Below are 18,404 nucleotides of genomic sequence, written 5' to 3' on the forward strand. Positions count from 1 at the left end.
AACCTCAGCCGATACTAAATTTGCATTGACTAAATATCATGCCTTCTGTGTTGACATAATTTTGAGTGATTATCCCATTTTATCTCAAAACCACTATAAATTCAGATGATTCTGTATACTTTCTCAGGTTTTAACAACCTTTACTCAGCAGCAGCAATATACCCTGCTAATAAAAAAAAAAGAGTTTTGGATCTGTTTTAAGATCATCTAAAGATTGCAAACACACTCATTAACTTATTTAGCTTGTGGCAAACTGGTTTGATGTGGCTGGCTTACCAGCAATAAAGTATTTCAGATATTATATTTTTCCTTATGTCTTTCAAGCTGCTGTTTGTTACATATGAAGAACTGGGCAAGAGTTCTCCCTGTGAACTCTTTGAAAGGCTATGAGTGGATGGAAAAAAAACAACGTGAAATGTTCCTGATTGAAGCAATTTTGGCCTGAACATTTCTAGAGCTTAGCCACCCTCTTTCTTTAACTACCTCAGTATGTCTGACGAATAATGTTAGTCTAGATGAAAAAGAAAAAAAAAACAAGAAGGGTAAGGTGCTTTAAGAGTGAATTTACATTCAGCTCTAGGATCAAAGTCACAATTCCATCTAAACCAAATTAACTATTTTCTTTTTCCATCTTAGAGGTTATTGTCCCAAGGCACATTTAAAGTGTCTCTTTTTTTATCACAAGTTCTGTTTGGCTATATATTTGTTTTTACATTTTAAAGCTTTGTAGCTTTTTCATTCTTTAGACTTTTTGATATGCTGTTGCATCAGTGGAACAGTAATGAAAAAAGCAAATAAACAGAAAGAAAACAGAAATGTCTATTTTCTTTTTCTCACCTGAGGGGATAGAGAATACATTTGAATAATCTTCTCCATTGAGATGATTCATTCCAAGTAATCATGAATATTTAAATAAAGTAAAGCTTTTCTGAGTTGTCATAACAGGATGAAGGTTATAGTGACCGATTACACTTTCACATGTTCAATTGTTTCAAGAATTTAAGATGCTGCTTCCATATGCTCAAATCCCAATTTAGAATAAAATAATTGTCTGTATAAATGAATATCTACAAGAATACAATTAAATGTATTTTTTTTCTCCATCAGGTTTATCTTACCTTAGTAGCCAGAAGTCGTGTCAGGTAGATCTCAGAGACCATCTTGCTGCCACGATCGCCTTCCTTCTGGTCTCCGTGCTCGTGGTTCTTCACCAAGTGCCAGACCTTGACGCCACTCTCCAGGTCTGGAGTGATCATGGGAGTGCGGGAGCGCATGCTGTCTGGGCTTCCAGTGTACTTAATCATGTTTTCTGTGAAGAAAAAAACTGTTTACCTCAGGCTGGAAGAAATCAGAAGGTCCAAGAGCATTATTTGTTTCTATTTATTTTAATTTTTATTATCTAAATGTGCCCTCTAGCTCAGATTGTAAGAAACAGCCAGCTAGATTACTATGACAATGCAGATGACACACGGCTCTATATTACAATGTCACCAGTTGACTATGAACCTATTCAAGTGACAGGTAGATGCAAAGAACAAATCTATGTGTGGAAGTGGCATAATTTTTTCAGTTGAATAAGAACAAAACTGAAGTAATAATTTTTCGACCTAAGGAGGAGCAATCCAGAGTTAACGGAGAGCTTTGGTTACTACAGCTAGAAACCACAGATCAGGCCCGAAATCTGGGTGTAGTGATGGACTCAAACCTGAACCTTCAGAGTCACATAAAAACAATCACTAAATTGTCCTGTTATCACCTGAAAACATTTTCCAGAATTAAAGGTCTAATGTCCCAGCGGAATCTTGAAAGACCCATCCATATGTTTATTGTCTTTAGTTGAATTGATTACTGTAACAGTGTCTTCACAGGTTGGACTAAAAAGTCAACAGCTGCAGCTGGTCCAGAACGCATCCTTACTAAAACTAGGAAAGTAAAGTACATCACCCCAGTTCTAAAGTCCTTACACTGGCTCCCTTTATCTCATTATATCAACCTTCCAGACTCAGGTCCTTTGGTTCAAGTCTACTCTGCATGCTTTATTACACCATTGCAATGTAATGTTTGTTTTGTTTTCATCATCGCGTAAAGCACTTCAAAGTGTCTTGCTGTTGAAATGTTTATAAATAAACTTGTCTTGCATTAAAGAGCACTATTATAAAAGTATTATTTTTATTAAGATCCGCTTTATTGCCAAGTTTGTGCACATAAACAAGGACTTTGACTCTGGTACACTTTGCTCTCAGTGAAGATTTATTTGTTTTTTTAATTATTATGCTTCACTATGGATATGTCGATAGCTTTCTTTCTGGTCTTCATGATGCTGCTTGTTTACTGATGCTTTCTAATGAACCACTGAGGCTTTTACAGGACACCTGAATTTATACTGAGATTAAATTACAGACACTGGACTTTAATAAATAGATTACTTCTGGAGGCAATTAGTTTGATTGGATTTTATTTAGGAGTATCAATGTAAGGGGGGCTGAAGAAACACACTCTAAATCTTTTAATTTTCTCACACTTTTGAGCTACTTTGTGCTGGCCTATCCCATAAAATCCCAATAAAATACCTTGTAATGTGACATGTCAAAAATGTAGGGGTGTAAATACTTTGTAAGGTGCTGTATATGCAATAAAGGTTTCAGGGTTTTAAAATTCCTAGAGGTGGCATGAAGAGAAAATAAAATTATTTAAAAAAAACACATTCACTCGAAATGATTAAAAGAAATTAACTAGCAGAATAAGAAACCAAAATCATAATAGATGTAAAAAACAAAAAGAACCAAAGAAGCAGGTGTAACCTAAATGTCAGTACAGAATAGGGTCTTTGCTCAAGGCATTCATTTTATAGGTCTGTGAGATTGCCTTCGAAACTTTCAGAAAGTCTGCATGGTTAATTTTTCATAGCATCTCCTTCAGTTGACAAGACATTATATTGCCAGCTGACACAAAATCGAACAGGTGTCAGACAAGATGAAATATGTATGGCCCACCCAGCGGTCGGAGTGGCGATGACATTTCCAAACACATGGCTCAATGAATGTTTACACAGTGTGAAAAAAAATTGATCAATGGGTGTGGTCTGTGGAGAGAAGTGTTAAAAAAAGGGTGATTTTCACAGTGACAGAAATCAATCTGTCCAGAGAGGCAAGCAGGAGTATGGAGGAGAGAGTTAAAAAAGATAGATACAGAGAGAGTATGTTCAGTATCGACTGCTAAACTGAATGAATAATCAATTGAAAATGTTTCTGTCTCATAAGGGACACTTCAGTGTCATTTTGTTAGTGCCTAAGTGGGACACAGGTCAAAATTGGGAACAGCTCTGTGTGGTGCAAAAAACGAACAGTAATAGTAAAGAGCAGGAAAGAAGAAACATTTCAGGAGTTAACTCTGACAGCCATGTAAAGTTTGTTGATTTTTTGTTTTTTAAGTTTCTGTCAGAACAGATTTTTCATTATTCTTCCTCTCAAAACTAAATGTTTGAACTATAACCAAAAGGTCCTCCTATGCAGGTGCATCCATTTGTTATTTGGCAATTGTACTCAAGTTTAGTTCAAAGTCACTGCTGAAGTACTACACCATTCATGCATTACATTTATATTTCAACTCAGCCCCATTGAAATAGTAGAGGGAAATATCAGCTTCCTCCCTCTCATGTGTTGTACCACTTATGTCCTATTTGGTGTTATTAGGTGGCTGGGAGGTGAGACCATATGGAAATGAGGCAATGCTAATATTGTGGCATTGCATTTGAAGTGTCTGAAGTGTTTGTGACCAGTAATGGTAGCCCTTTGATCAGCATCTAACTTGATGGTTCAACAGGCTCAAGGAGACGTGGAGCAGACGGCAGCCGAAGGATACATTGGCACATGGAGGGATGAGAGGACACTCTTCTGTGTCTCAGGAGGCCTGAACACCTGAAGAGAATGGTCTATTTGGTCTCTATATTTTAGACATCCTTTGAACTACTCTAATTTGTGCCTCGTCTTTTGTTGTTCTGACAAGCATACTTCTATCCATGTAGGATGTGTATATGATGCCTTGCAAAAGTATTTCTACTTTTTAAATCTTTGCACATTTTATCAAGTAAACACAAACTTTAATGTATTATATACATATATGTAGTTGGGACTTTATGGGATAAACCAACACAAAGTGGTGTATAACGGGATGTGGACAGAAAGTTATTCTTTCCATATTAATTACAAATGAAACAATTGTTCAACTATTGCTACAGATTCTTATTTGCATTTCAGTCTGGACTTTGACTAAGCCATTTATATGATTCAAACTATCACATTGTGGCTGCATCTTTAGTGTCACTGTCCTGCTGAAAGGTAAATCTCTACCTACTGTCAAGTCTTCCGCAGCCTCTAACTGGTTGTCTTCCCAAATTGCTCTATATTTATCTCAATGGACCAGGTTCCCCATTGTTGCCAGAGAAAACTACATCTGCTGCCCGATGCTACTACCACCATGTTTTGCTATGAAGATGATGTGTTTTTGTCTCCTCTAACCAGAGCACCTGTGTCCTCTATATGGCCTGTGTCCCCTTTATAGATTTTTTTCGCAAGGACCTTTAAAGCCTACACAGAACAGCTTTGTGTATGCTGAGAATAAATTGCAATCATGCAAGTGGAGTTTATTTACTAATTAGTTAACCTCTAAAGGCAAATCATTGCACTGGATTTTATTTATAGGTAACAGAGTAAATGGGACTTCTGTACAGCACCTTGAGTGCCTTGTTGCTGAAAAGTGCTATATAAATAAACTTGAATTGACTAAATACATAAGCACGCCACGTCGCTAAGACATTTTTGTCCAAATAAATAATTAAAACCGTATATCTTTTTTTCACCCACTCCACAATAATGCACCGAGTTGCGGTACAAATAGAAATATATATGCAGAAATTAATGCTCACCATATTTACTTGCAGATGTTCTGGACACTGTGGAGTTATTTACTGAATTGTAAGCTGTAACTTGCTTGGGAACCAGGGCCATCACAGCATTATCAGGTACCTGAAAAACAGACGTACACATCATGAAATGATTCTCCAAACACATAACTGTTTGTTTTGAAGTTTTCATTTTAGGTGACTTCTAACACAAGCAGTGAGAAGTATACATCATTGTGTTGGTGTAATTTTCTATATTCCCTTTCATCTCTCTGCTTTCGTGTGAGTAAACACAGAATGTGTTATTACCCTTATGCGCTCTGCTCAGCCCACACATCCCTACGATGAATGACAGGGGGGAGTGAGAGTTTAACAGAGCATTGCAGAAGCCCGAGTGAGAGCGGATGTCCCACAGTCTCCATTTAATAATACATTTTCTCTAAGGTTTGTAAAAATGTGAATAAACAAGCAGTGTATGTGAATGAATAGGTCAATCATCTGCATCAGTCAGCCAGGCTCGATTCAATTAATACAACTGGGATGGAGACTTTTTTCAGCCACATACACACATGCACAAAGAATGCCTCTTTTCCTGCATAATCAAGCTATGCTTTGGGGTTAATTGAAGTGATCTTTATCAGTGCAAAGGTGGATTGGACAAGCAGGAATGAGTCTGCATATATATGTGCATGTACAAGCTAAGGCTTTATTAAGACTGTGTCATTATTTCACCCCATCTCTAAATTTACTCCTTATGCATAATATGTTTATATCATTGTAAGCAGGAGGCCCACAGGGCAGATCTTGATTTCCCTTTGTGAAGAGCCCAGCAACCCTCCAAGACTCTCAAGTGCTCTCCATGGTGGCTGCTCTTATATGTTGAATCAGTGGACAATGAGTATTGCGACAAAACAAAATGTGAAAGGGAGGAGTGGCATTTGAGGAAATAACATTTGGAGAACAAAGACAGAAGACAGAGCACCATTTCCTGAAAGAAGGGGACAGTAATGTGTTGCCTGTGGTCACATGTGGTTTTACAAATCAAACTTTTCACTTAGTTTGGCAGCTGAAGGCTGAATGAGGGCAGGGGTTTATCAAGCAAATTTCAGATTAAAACATTAATAAGGAATGGCATAACAATAGTGATTCTGATCAGTGTCTATCAGGTAACATCTTATTAGGTACTACCTAATGTAGTAGTTTTAACCTTCTAAAACTGCTACACATAAGTGAATTGTTATGAACGATGAATGTTTCCCCAATTTTTTTCTCTCTTTCCTTTGCCTCCTTATAACATTTGAGTGGCTGTGAGTGTTTTTCAGTTTTTTATGTCCATCAAGGAGAAGTTGCCCTTTTTCTCAGCCTGAAAAAAATGAATTAACTTCTGTCTTCATTATCTTATCTCCGATTCAAATCAGCTCTCTAATTCATTCCACCCACGCCTCATACTCCCAGCCTATTGACACTTGCTGCTGCTGACATTTAATTTAGGCACCACGCAATTTGCACTTTGGAGGAGACAGTCACTACTTGCTTAGGCGATCAAATTATCAGCACCATATTGGTAAGGCAGGCCCATTTTCCTGTATTTTTGCTACATGGACACCTAATCTTTACACCACAAAATGTACCACGTAAAATGCTTCAAAAGACTTAAATATCTTAGCATTTATCTATTTTTGAAACTCTTTTATTCAGTTCTTTGTTTAACCTCATAAAAATGTGTTTATTAAATACACAGATAAAACAGGGCTGTAGTACACACAAATAGTAGATGTGACCTGTTATGCAAAATAAAACTTTTGTTCTCCAGGTTTCTTCAAAATGTCCTCGCTGGATTAATGGATTTAGAGAGAACTTCTCAACAACACTGGTGGTATCCCGGAATAACATAAAAAATTATTTAATTTTCCTAGATGACAGATTCAGTAAGTTTTCAACCAATACATAATTAGTAATAGCTGTAAATATTGGTGACTGTGTTAGATCATGTTATTCAATGGACTAATTACAAGCTTGAAATATTTGAATGTGAAAATAGCGTCAGTCATAAGCAGTGGCGATTGCTCTAAGAATGCAAGGGAAGCTCAGCTTCCCCTAAAATGTCAAAAAATAAGTGATCAAATATATACTGTTGTGTGTATATGTCATTGACTAAATATGCGCTACAACGCGACAACTTTTGTTCGGAATCAGCTTCTTATCACTGGTAACGACGCGGCTTTCCTCACTCATTCCCGCAGCTTCACAGTGCTTTAAACAGTGAGTTCAATATCGAAGCAAAAATGCTAGGCTTTGTCCCGCCCACCGGACCCTCAGCGTCTCTGGGGGTCTATGGGGCAGTGGGCTGGCCTCAGCTGGCCTGGACACTCAGCTTCTGCATGATGATTGGATGATCTGTCTGAGGCTGAATCCCTTTTTGATTGACAGCGAAATGAGCGAATCAGCGATCTTGAAATTGAGCTTCCCCTCCTTGAAAGACCAGCATCTGCCACTGGTCATAAGATAGTATTTTGGTTGAATTACATTTGACACCTTCGGTCTCACTTTAGTCTAACTAGTGCGGTTTAGTTGTGTTTCGGTGACTTTAAATTTATCCTTCCTTTTTTAAAGTTAAGACAGTGTAAAATTAGCTCCACAAAACCCTTTTAGAAGGGCTCCTGAGAAACTTAAACTCTTGATGAATCTTAGACTTTAATTGGTTTAATTAGTATTTAGAATGCTCAGTCCTACATTATAGTAGTAGTAGTAGTAGTAGTAATAGAGTAGAATTGTGTTCCTTGGATTTGTTTTTTTTTTGTGTTTTTGATTATTAGTAAATACAGAGTGTTAGTTTGATTAATACATTTGTGTCTGATTACACCAGTTACAAGTTGGTGTTGATTTTCTTGTAATCTTTCCATTTTACCTGAAGTGTAATAATTTAGAGTTGATCCTAAATAAATAAATAATCTTGAGATATGAATGTTGTTGTTTTTTTGCTTAGAAATCTCTTCAAAGGTTTCTTGTAAAAAACAAATCATGTTTGTCTTAAAAACATATTGTGATCTGCTGACTCTTATCTTTACAACTCTTTTATGCAGTATGCTATTCTTGTTTTTTTACCCATCTCTAATTTCTGTTGAATGCTTTCATATACAGTCAGCATACCTGATAGTGGAACAGCATGTTGAGTCTCTTCCAGTCACCTTCAATCTTTGTGGTTATGTCCTCATCTTGTAGGATTGTGCGCTGTCCTCTACCCTGGCGCCACTCTGCAAATAAACAGAAAGCAAAAATAAACTCATTTTCCCAATACCTTCACTTCACTGACAGTTATTACTTTCATTTTGTCTACTAGGAGGATTTGGTTTCAATCCCCTCTCTCTCCATCTGTCAAGAAATCACCAAATCTTGCCATGTTGTTTGAAATACTGGGCTACCGTTGGGACGAGGAAGAGAGCATTTGGTGGTTGTACTAATGTCTGAATTTTGCTTTTGGGAATAGCTAGCACTTTTCAACAACATCAACTAAAAATGAAATCCTAAAGGAGATGTTTGAAGTGGCAATCAATATTTGGAGGTAAAGTGCTAACAAGGAATGATGCTGTATCACTTGGTTAAAAGGTTTGGTTGTTACCAGTTTACCAGTGTTACAGGGAACTTTGTAGATTTAAAAAATATATATATATAGTATTAATATTTTACAAATTATCTCAAAAATAACACTGGGAGGTCACTTGAAATATGATCTAGAGGGATTTTACAATGTCATCTGCCTCAAAGATAACACACTGAAAACAAAGTTAACATTGAGCTGAAGTTTGCTGCTTTTATCAAAGGACAAACATGGAGACATGGTCAGACTGAGGGCCTGTCTACACTAAGATGGATATTTTAAAAAATCTGAGATTTTCTGCCTCAGTCGTTTTACAAAAAAAATTAGGTTTTTGGGAAAAAAAGCTGATTTTTAGAAACACTTAAACACTTAAGATTTTGAAAAATTCAAGTTGTGTTGTGCATGTGTTAACCGGATATTTGAAGATGGGAAATCATAGTGTTGGGCCGACTTTGCACATGCCCTCTGTTACTTTGTGTACAAGAAAAGCATTAGAAACCCTATAGTTTGTTTGTGTCTCTACAGTAAATAAGCATTTAACCTTACAAGAAATTATTATTAAATGTGAAAAGCTGTTTTTTCTAATTCCAATTTTGAGTCTCCGTCCACATTTGTGAAACCATAGGCTAGGTCTAGATTGACTTCCTGTTCACTTGAGTTCAACACTGCTGTCCAGAAAGTGAGAAAGCTGATATATTTTTATGTTTTAATAGAGAAAAGAAATCTACAGTATTGTAGCCTTGTATTGTAGCCACTTGAAGGAGGTTTTGCAACCAAACCGAGAGGAATCTTGCATAAAGATTTGGTTAACAAATCTGATTAGCCAACACTAATCAAACAGTTAACCCCAAATTATTCATACCCCTGGCATATTTTAACTTAAAAGGATAGTCATTGAACCAGGAAAATTGTTTTTTGTGAGTAACAAATACAGGCATCTAAAATGTTAATATTTCTAGTCAAAAGAAACATAGGTGAAAATAAAAGATTGTCACACTGAAGACTATAGAAGAAATGGATATAATGTGAGACAAATTCAATTTATCATGTTCTTTTTGGAATGTACCTCATTTTCTGTTTCTGCTGCTGGTGCAATCAATAGGTGTGATTACAGAGGCATGGGCAGGGCTTGCACGTTTACTTTTACAGCCTTTATAGGCTCTGAAGGTAATAGCGGTTTTCCTCCATGGTTAAACGCTTTAAGCCCTGTGCCCCACTGTAGGCATTGTCATGTACTATATTTCAGTGGAAGCAAGCCAATAAAATCCAACCAAACAAGTGGCAATCACCTAGTTTTTACATTTCTAACATGCAACATTTCAATTACGGTGACCTTTTCTTTTAAAAAGCAATAGGAGGGGATGTACATGACTTCACCATTAAATTACATTTAATGTGTACATCTGTACAGCATCAGCTTAAGAGGGGAAACTATACACATGTTGAAAACACGCAGCTGACTAATCTGCTCTTTTTTAAGCATCTAGAGTTTGCTGAATATATCATTCTTTTTCTGCTCCTTGCAGTCTCATCACTTGTGTTGGCCACTGTCATCTGCTATTCTGATCACAAACAGAAAAACAAAGCAGCAATCACTGTGTTGCATGATGAGGCCTGTCATTAGAGGATTCACCAGAATTGTGTTTGCATCTAAAAAATCTGCAGGAAATAAAGATTCTCCTGTTGTTTATGTCTGTGCAGTACATCTTTCTATAAAGATGCAAATGAGCTCTGGTCTCTAGTCAAGGCTCAGTAAACAAATGAAGAGGCACAGAGCCAAAGTATTGGCAAAAAAAGTACTTAATAACAACAATAAACAGGGTAAAACCAGAACAAACTTAGACACCCCTTGTTCCCAAATCTGGAGGTTTCTAATCAGTCTAATCAGAGGTACTCTGTGTATGTTATGTGAGCTGACAGCATGGATCCAAATAAAGCTGAGGACATAATGGCTGTGAAAAGAAGAAAAATATTTATTTGAAAATTTAATGCCTTGCAAAAATATTTATACTCCTTATACTTCAATGTATTTTATTGGGATTTCAAGTGATAGACCAATGAAACATATTGTATAGTTGTGAAGCTGAAGGAAAAGCATACATAGTTTAAAAGTTAATCATCAACTCTGACCATCTTCCCTGTCCCTGGTGGAATAAAGAATCCCCACAGCTGGGTGCTGCCATCACCACATTTTACCATGGAAATGGTGTGTTTTATAACATAAACCTGTCATTAACTTTATCCCTGGTGTGGATGGTGTGTTCTTTGGTCTTCATGATTTTGATTTATGTCTAATGTTCTCTGCCAAGCATCTGAGGCCTTCAAAGAACAGATGTATTTATACTGAGAATAAATTACACACTGCTGGAATCTATTTACTAAAGAAGTGAACTGGACTTTTATAGTGGTATTGGTGTAAATGGAAGATAATACAAATATCACACTTTTCTAAGGTTTTCACAAAAAGATTTTAAAGCATGTATTATTTTTCTCCTTTTTGACAGAAATGTGCTGTGCTGTGTTGGTTCATCACATACAATCCCTCAAAATATATTACAATTTGAGGTTATTGTGGTTTTAAGGTAACAAAATGTAAAAGGTTCAAATGCCTTTGCAAGACACTGTATATTAAAAAATGGCAGCATAGCATTCCATTTTGTGTCCTTAGGGTCAAACTTCCCTGGTGTCCTGAGGAGGATTGTGGCTTGAAGCTTAGTAGAATTAAAGACAACATCCAGGAGAACCATACTCTTGGTCAATTTGTCTCAAGACAGGGCTGCCACAAATCCCATTATCCTTATCAGCCACTGTAATCAGTCTGTATATGTCTGTGAGTGTGAGTTGGAGGTAGTCAGACTGGTACTACATGTTTACCCTTTTTTTTTTTTTTACTGAAATCTAGTATGCGAAAAAACAATCTAAAGTAAAGTCAGGTTCAATTAAATACTTACCGTCACTAAAGAACGAAAGACCAAGATCCTAATTACATTCGCAAATTAAAAAATTGTGTGTGCTCTGAGAGTATTAATGGATTCATGATTAAAACAATCCTCCAATCTTGCTCAACATGTTGGATACATTTACCTTTTTGAATACAGGATTAAAGAAAAAAAAATAATTCATATACATGTTCTCTTGTGAGCTTGCTCAAATGCATGCAAACAGATCTGGGAGAGAGTGTTCATCTAACTCCAATGCTTTATTCCATTTACCAACAGCACAGTAGAACAATGAATCCTTCCCAAAGGGGTCCCTCAAACAGTTTTACCCAAAAGTGTCATCAAAGGGCTGAACTAGTATTTCCACTTAGCTGTCTCACAGACAGATTCCCCATGGTATGCACTCAGCCCATGTTAGGTTTGGGCTTGGTTATAAATATACTAGGATGAACACAAAACAACATCTTGGAAAATCCATTTGGCAATATTAGGCCTTAAAAAGCACAATTTATCCTGATAAAACAGCCTGTAGGTATTGGTAGGTCAGTACCCACATAAAGCCCCTTAGCAAAGCACATCTTGATCATCAGCTGTATTGTTCAATCCCTGGTAACTAACAGCAGTCATTTAAAATAGCTGATTAAGAGAGATGCTGAAACATTTTTACCACATGGTAAGAAAAGTCAAATTATAATATGGTCACCAGAAAGAAGGCAGATCTTTAAGAAAGAAATCACTGCCTCCATTAATTTACTGATCAATTATCTGACACAGACAACTGTTAAAAGCATTGATTGACGGACAGTTTTGATCAGGCAAAAGACCAGTTTTAAATATCTCAACCATTAAAGCCAGGATCGTCATCACACTTCTTTTAAGGAAGACAATAATATATACTTCTATTATTCTAAGAGTGTTTGTACTTTTTAGATAGGTTTTGATGAGATTTTCTGAAAATCCTTTTTTTTGTTTATCACAGAGCCAAAGTAAGCCAAAGTTTACAAAAAAAAAAACCAAGTGCCTTGCAAAATTGCTCACATTCCTTGCATTTTTCCACATTTTTACCTTTTCCACCGATCGATACAAACGAACTTTAACGTATTTGATTGAGTTTAGGTGTCAATACTAAGTACTGCACCGTTTTGAACATCATTTCTTACAGGATTGCCCTGTATGTGGAGCGCCATCTTCCCATCAACTTTGTTTTTTGCCTGATCATCTTTATGCCTGAACTATCTGCTGTGTTCCTTGGCTTCATGATGCTGCTTGCTCAATAATGTTCTTTGATGATAAAACAAGCCTCTGAAGCCTTCACAGAAAAGCTTCTACTGAGATTAAATCACACACAGGTGGAGTCTACATACTAAGTGACCTCTTAAGGCAGGTCGCTTAATTTTATTTCAGTTCATCAGTTTAGAGGGCTGAATACAAATGCACCCCACACTTTGTTTTGATTATTTTATCAAATTGAAAACTATGTATGATTTCCCTTCCAAGATACAATTCTGATTCACTTTGTGTTGTTATATCACATAAAATTCCAGTAAAATACGTTGAAATTTGTGAATGTAATGAGGAAAAGTTCAAGGGGGATACAAGGCTTAATTGAAACTCATCACAAACAGCTCTAAATTATACGGTGTTATGCAGCATAGTTGCATAGTCAGCATGGTTAATGACTCATTGTCTTACCTAGGTCCATATCTGAAGCCTTTAGGCGGTGTGAATACGGGACGTTCTTGTATATGGCATCCAGAATTTTCTCCTTCACTTGACTTATTGTATCACAGTTTAGGACCTTCACTTGGATTTCAGGGCTTTTTTCATTCTCTGGATGTATGCAGTTGACCACCTGGAGCAGAGACATGAATAAAATCAACATTTTAAAAGAAAAGTATAAGGTGCCGGTCAAACTAAATACCAATCACTGACTTTTGACACTAACGAAAGTAACAAAAAAAAAAAAAAAACCTTTGTCCAAGTTGATTTTGTCTGAGGGATAAATGTTGTGCTTTAATGCACTTTTTCATTTGTGAAAAACTTTTGTGTTTATTATATTTTAGGTTCCTCATTCAGTGTACTGTTCAATTGAATAGTAATAATACATTTGTGCTTGCCAGGAGATCAGAAACAGAATTACATTCAATATAGAAACTGCACCTCCCTCAAATCTTGGACATACTGTAATGTGCTGATGATGAGAAATTAATTATATTGCTTCTGTTATATCATTTTCAGCACTGTTTCTGAGTGTTCGTCGTGATTACACTGCTAATTGATATTATAAAGAGGGAATAGCTTTATAGTCCATCTGGACTGTATTTATATTAGAATCGGTCCATAAGATAGGATTGTACTGGTATGATTTGTATTGATTTGACTGTATATTTCTGAAGAATTTAATATGAAATTAGTTGTAAAACCTTTTGTACATACCATCTCAGATGTTTATATCAATTTATGATGAGTGTATTATTATGAAGAGAATGCAGTTTAGTTATGTGGCAATAAACAGGTCCTTCTCAAAAAATTAGCATATTGTGATAAAGTTCATTATTTTCCATAATGTCATGATGAAAATTTAACATTCATATATTTTAGATTCATTGCACTCTAACTGAAATATTTCAGGTCTTTTATTGTCTTAATACGGATGATTGTGGCATACAGCTCATGAAAACCCAAAATTCCTATCTCACAAAATTAGCATATTTCATCCGACCAATAAAAGAAAAGTGTTTTTAATACAAAAAACATCAACCTTCAAATAATCATGTACAGTTATGCACTCAATACTTGGTCGGGGATCCTTTTGCAGAAATGACTGCTTCAATGCGGCGTGGCATGGAGGCAATCAGCCTGTGGCACTGCTGAGGTCTTATGGTGGCCCAGGATGCTTCGATAGCGGCCTTTAGCTCATCCAGAGTGTTGGGTCTTGAGTCTCTCAACGTTCTCTTCACAATATCCCACAGATTCTCTATGGGGTTCAGGTTAGGAGAGTTGGCAGGCCAATGGAGCACAGTGATACCATGGTCAGTAAACCATTTACCAGTGGTTTTGGCACTGTGAGCAGGTGCCAGGTCGTGCTGAAAAATGAAATCTTCATCTCCATAAAGCTTTTCAGCAGATGGAAGCATGAAGTGCTCCAAAATCTCCTGATAGCTAGCTGCATTGACCCTGCCCTTGATAAAACACAGTGGACCAACACCAGCAGCTGACACGGCACCCCAGACCATCACTGACTGTGGGTACTTGACACTGGACTTCTGGCATTTTGGCATTTCCTTCTCCCCAGTCTTCCTCCAGACTCTGGCACCTTGATTTCCGAATGACATGCAGAATTTGCTTTCATCCGAAAAAAGTACTTTGGACCACTGAGCAACAGTCCAGTGCTGCTTCTTTGTAGCCCAAGTCAGGCACTTCTGCCGCTGTTTCTGGTTCAAAAGTGGCTTGACCTGGGGAATGCGGCACCTGTAGCCCATTTCCTGCACACGCCTGTGCACGGTGGCTCTGGATGATTCTACTCCAGACTCAGTCCACTGCTTCCGCAGGTCCCCCAAGGTCTGGAATCGGCCCTTCTCCACAATCTTCCTCAGGGTCCGGTCACCTCTTCTCGTTGTGCAGCGTTTTCTGCCACACTTTTTCCTTCCCACAGACTTCCCACTGAGGTGCCTTGATACAGCACTCTGGGAACAGCCTATTCGTTCAGAAATTTCTTTCTGTGTCTTACCCTCTTGCTTGAGGGTGTCCATAGTGGCCTTCTGGACAGCAGTCAGGTCGGCAGTCTTACCCATGATTGGGGTTTTGAGTGATGAACCAGGCTGGGAGTTTTAAAGGCCTCAGGAATCTTTTGCAGGTGTTTAGAGTTAACTCGTTGATTCAGATGATTAGGTTCATAGCTCGTTTAGAGACCCTTTTAATGATATGCTAATTTTGTGAGATAGGAATTTTGGGTTTTCATGAGCTGTATGCCAAAATCATCCGTATTAAGACAATAAAAGACCTGAAATATTTCAGTCAGTGTGCAATGAATCTAAAATATATGAATGTTTAATTTTCATCATTACATTATGGAAAATAATAAACTTTATCACAATATGCTAATATTTTGAGAAGGACCTGTACACATTTTGAGAGCAATTTAAAACTTTTTAAATCACAATATGCAATAAATGTCAAGTATGTGTGAACGCTATTTTTGTAGTGTTGTACACAAATGGATCAGAGACTAGGAAAGAAAACCAGGCAAGACCAAAAAGATGCCTGTGACACCACAGCTGAAAGCTACTAGTCACACAGTAGAGGGCTAACACAGATTTGGTTAATGACAGAGAGCGCTGAAAGAGAAGTCTTTATCGCTTCTCAGCGTGTGCGCAGTCATACATGGATAGAAACCCTGCTTTTTCCTTGACAGCTCTTGCCACAAGTGAGGTCACCACTCTTATGCCCCCTGTGCATGTCAAGCGTGAAAACAACAACTTCTGTGTCCCTTTGCACATCTCATGACCGATCACCCATGACCACCCTATTCACTCTTCTTGTCCCTGAAAGCATATTAAGCATCTCCCTTTAGCTCTAGTACCCCAGGGCAGGTTATTCCCTTACCAGTGTCTTGTAGTCAATCTGTTGTCTGATGAGCTTGTCTTCACTGAGCGAGTAGCGAGCCTCTCCTGTGATAGAGTCAATCGGGCCTTTCTCCATCTGCTGCTTGATGGCACAGAAGAGGGAGAACAGGGGCTCGCCTGCACACTCCTGCAACAAAATTTAGGTTTGATAGAAGCAGTGTAACTTTTAAAGCCTGTAACTTTTGGACTCAATTTGCTGAGAGCTAAATTTCAAAACAGTTTATAACAAAAGAGTTATGGTTTCTAGACCTTCTTCTGTCCAGCATTAGTTAGTAAAGCACAAAGAGATGCCCCAAAACTTCATTTTAAGCACAAAGATATTTCACAAAAGACCAACTCTTGATGCAACCCATCATTCGTATCAACATTTACGATTATTTCCTCTTTTTCTCTTCTCAGTGTCAAATTAGAAATGGATGAGCTGAAATTTAGTTGGTAGTTTTCTTTAATTTTGTTACAACATCTGTGTCCTGGGGTGTATAGTGTACAGCTTTAAATTTGTGTAATCTCAGCATCTCACATAGTAAAAGATTCACTGTATAAACAGTTTATGGACAGACAGTCTCAGTTCAATTCAATTCAATTCAAAAATACTTTATTAATCCCAAATGGAAATTAAATTAAGTTCCCAACAGACTGTTTGCAAGTTTACAGTACCTTCCAAAGCTGTTTAGACCATTGTGAACTTCCACATTTTGACACACAAACCTGAATGTATTTTTTTTTTTTTTTGGCATTTTATGTAATAGACACCCACAAAGCAGTGCATATTTGCCCTGCATATTGGCCCCACGCCGTTCCGGACTCTTTGTGGGGTGCCTTGAGACGACAGCGCTATTTAAATAAATAAACTGAAACTATCTCTGTAGTTATGCTGCTATAGGCTTAGGCTGATGGTGGACATAATGACCACTTTCACACTCTTCGCTACATTCTCACACTACTACTACAATTTTGCATTATTTGCTGTTATTTCAGTTTTTAACTATATGTTCTCTCTCTTTTCTCTTCCTAGAAGCTATACCTGGCCTGACCCTGTGTCTACCTGTGACACCTTTCTGGAGAGGGGCATCGTCCAAGCTTCTGCTGGCAACAAGTTATTGCTCACCTTCTACAGATGATCCACTTGGCCCTGTCTTTCAGTGTTCAACCCTTTCTCTCTCCTAAACATAGCAATTGATTGAGCTTTTACTGTAGCTAACTGTATGTGCTCTCTTTCAGACTCTAACCTTGAAAACTGGCTCAGTTTATCTGTTCTTTCTTTCTGGGTGAAACGACTAAAGGAGCTACATCCATTAACATTTACTTTTCCTTCCCATAGAAAGTACTCCTGGATCAGCGCTTCTTTGTTCTTTTTGTGTCTCTGCTCTGTTCTCTCAAACCCCCAGTCGGTCGTGGCAGATGGCCGCTCACACTGAGCCTGGTTCTGGTTTTGCTGGAAGTTCCTTCTTGTTAAAAGGGAGTTTTTCCTCTCCACTGTCGCTACATGCATGCTCGGTATGAGGGATTGCTGCAAAGTCAAAGCCAGTGACTGTCCACTGTCTCTACATGCTCATCCAGGAGGAGGGAATGCTGCAAGTCACTGACTGGATGCAATCTGCTGGGTTTCCTTAGATAGAAAAACTTTTTATCCAGTTTGAATAAATAACTGAATCTGACTGCACTGTTCAATGAGTAGGATTAATTGGAATGTATGAACCTGACTTTTGTGAAGTGCCTTGAGACGACATGTGTTGAGAATTGGCGCTATATAAATAAACTGAATTGAATTGATATGTGATATGTGATGTGTTGATATGCGCAGTTGGTAAAAATGTATTCCAAAAGATGTGCTGCTGTAATTTCAGCAAAATGTGGCTTTACAAAGTATTCAATATTAAGGGACCTGATAAAGAATGCACACCACACTTTTTAGTTATTTATCTGTAAAATAAAAAGGAAAACAATGGTTAATTTTCCTTTTACTTTAGAGTTATGCACTACTTTGTGTTGGTTAATAAAGACCCAATAAAATACACATACGTTTTTTTTACTATAACATAACAAAATTCAAGGGTTATGAACAAAGTTAGTACTTTGCTATAGTAAAAACAAAAATGCTAACATTTTCTTAATGTAAAGCTCTTAGCTCAGCTGCGTACATACATATTCTAAAGTTGAGGACAAAAAAGTTACTGCACCTTTAGAAATTTGTAGAGTAGGAATGTAAACCAGTTGGTCAGCATTTTCTCTGCAACAGACTCTGTCCTGAAAACAAACACAAAGTACATGTTAAATATTGGATCCCTCACTCTTGTTATAAATATTTAACATATATTTTCCACAAATATATCTGCAAAGAC

At 37.4% G+C, this 18,404-nt stretch overlaps 1 protein-coding gene across 2 annotated transcripts in view; it reads right to left on the reverse strand.

The window, feature by feature from the left end:
• plxna4 (plexin A4) overlaps positions 1-18,404 on the reverse strand; it is a 333,778-nt gene that overhangs the window by 24,625 nt on the left and 290,749 nt on the right. For both annotated transcript variants that reach the window (XM_047389857.1, XM_047389856.1), the window contains exons 23-28: positions 18,243-18,309; positions 16,043-16,189; positions 13,130-13,289; positions 8,051-8,154; positions 4,925-5,024; positions 1,119-1,309 (exon numbers count right to left, since the gene is read on the reverse strand). In XM_047389857.1, the coding sequence (XP_047245813.1) occupies positions 1,119-1,309; positions 4,925-5,024; positions 8,051-8,154; positions 13,130-13,289; positions 16,043-16,189; positions 18,243-18,309 (769 nt within the window). The remainder of the gene's footprint in view (positions 1-1,118; positions 1,310-4,924; positions 5,025-8,050; positions 8,155-13,129; positions 13,290-16,042; positions 16,190-18,242; positions 18,310-18,404) is intronic.

The sequence above is a fragment of the Girardinichthys multiradiatus genome, chromosome 17 (assembly GCF_021462225.1).
Source record: "Girardinichthys multiradiatus isolate DD_20200921_A chromosome 17, DD_fGirMul_XY1, whole genome shotgun sequence".
Lineage (NCBI taxonomy): Eukaryota > Metazoa > Chordata > Actinopteri > Cyprinodontiformes > Goodeidae > Girardinichthys > Girardinichthys multiradiatus.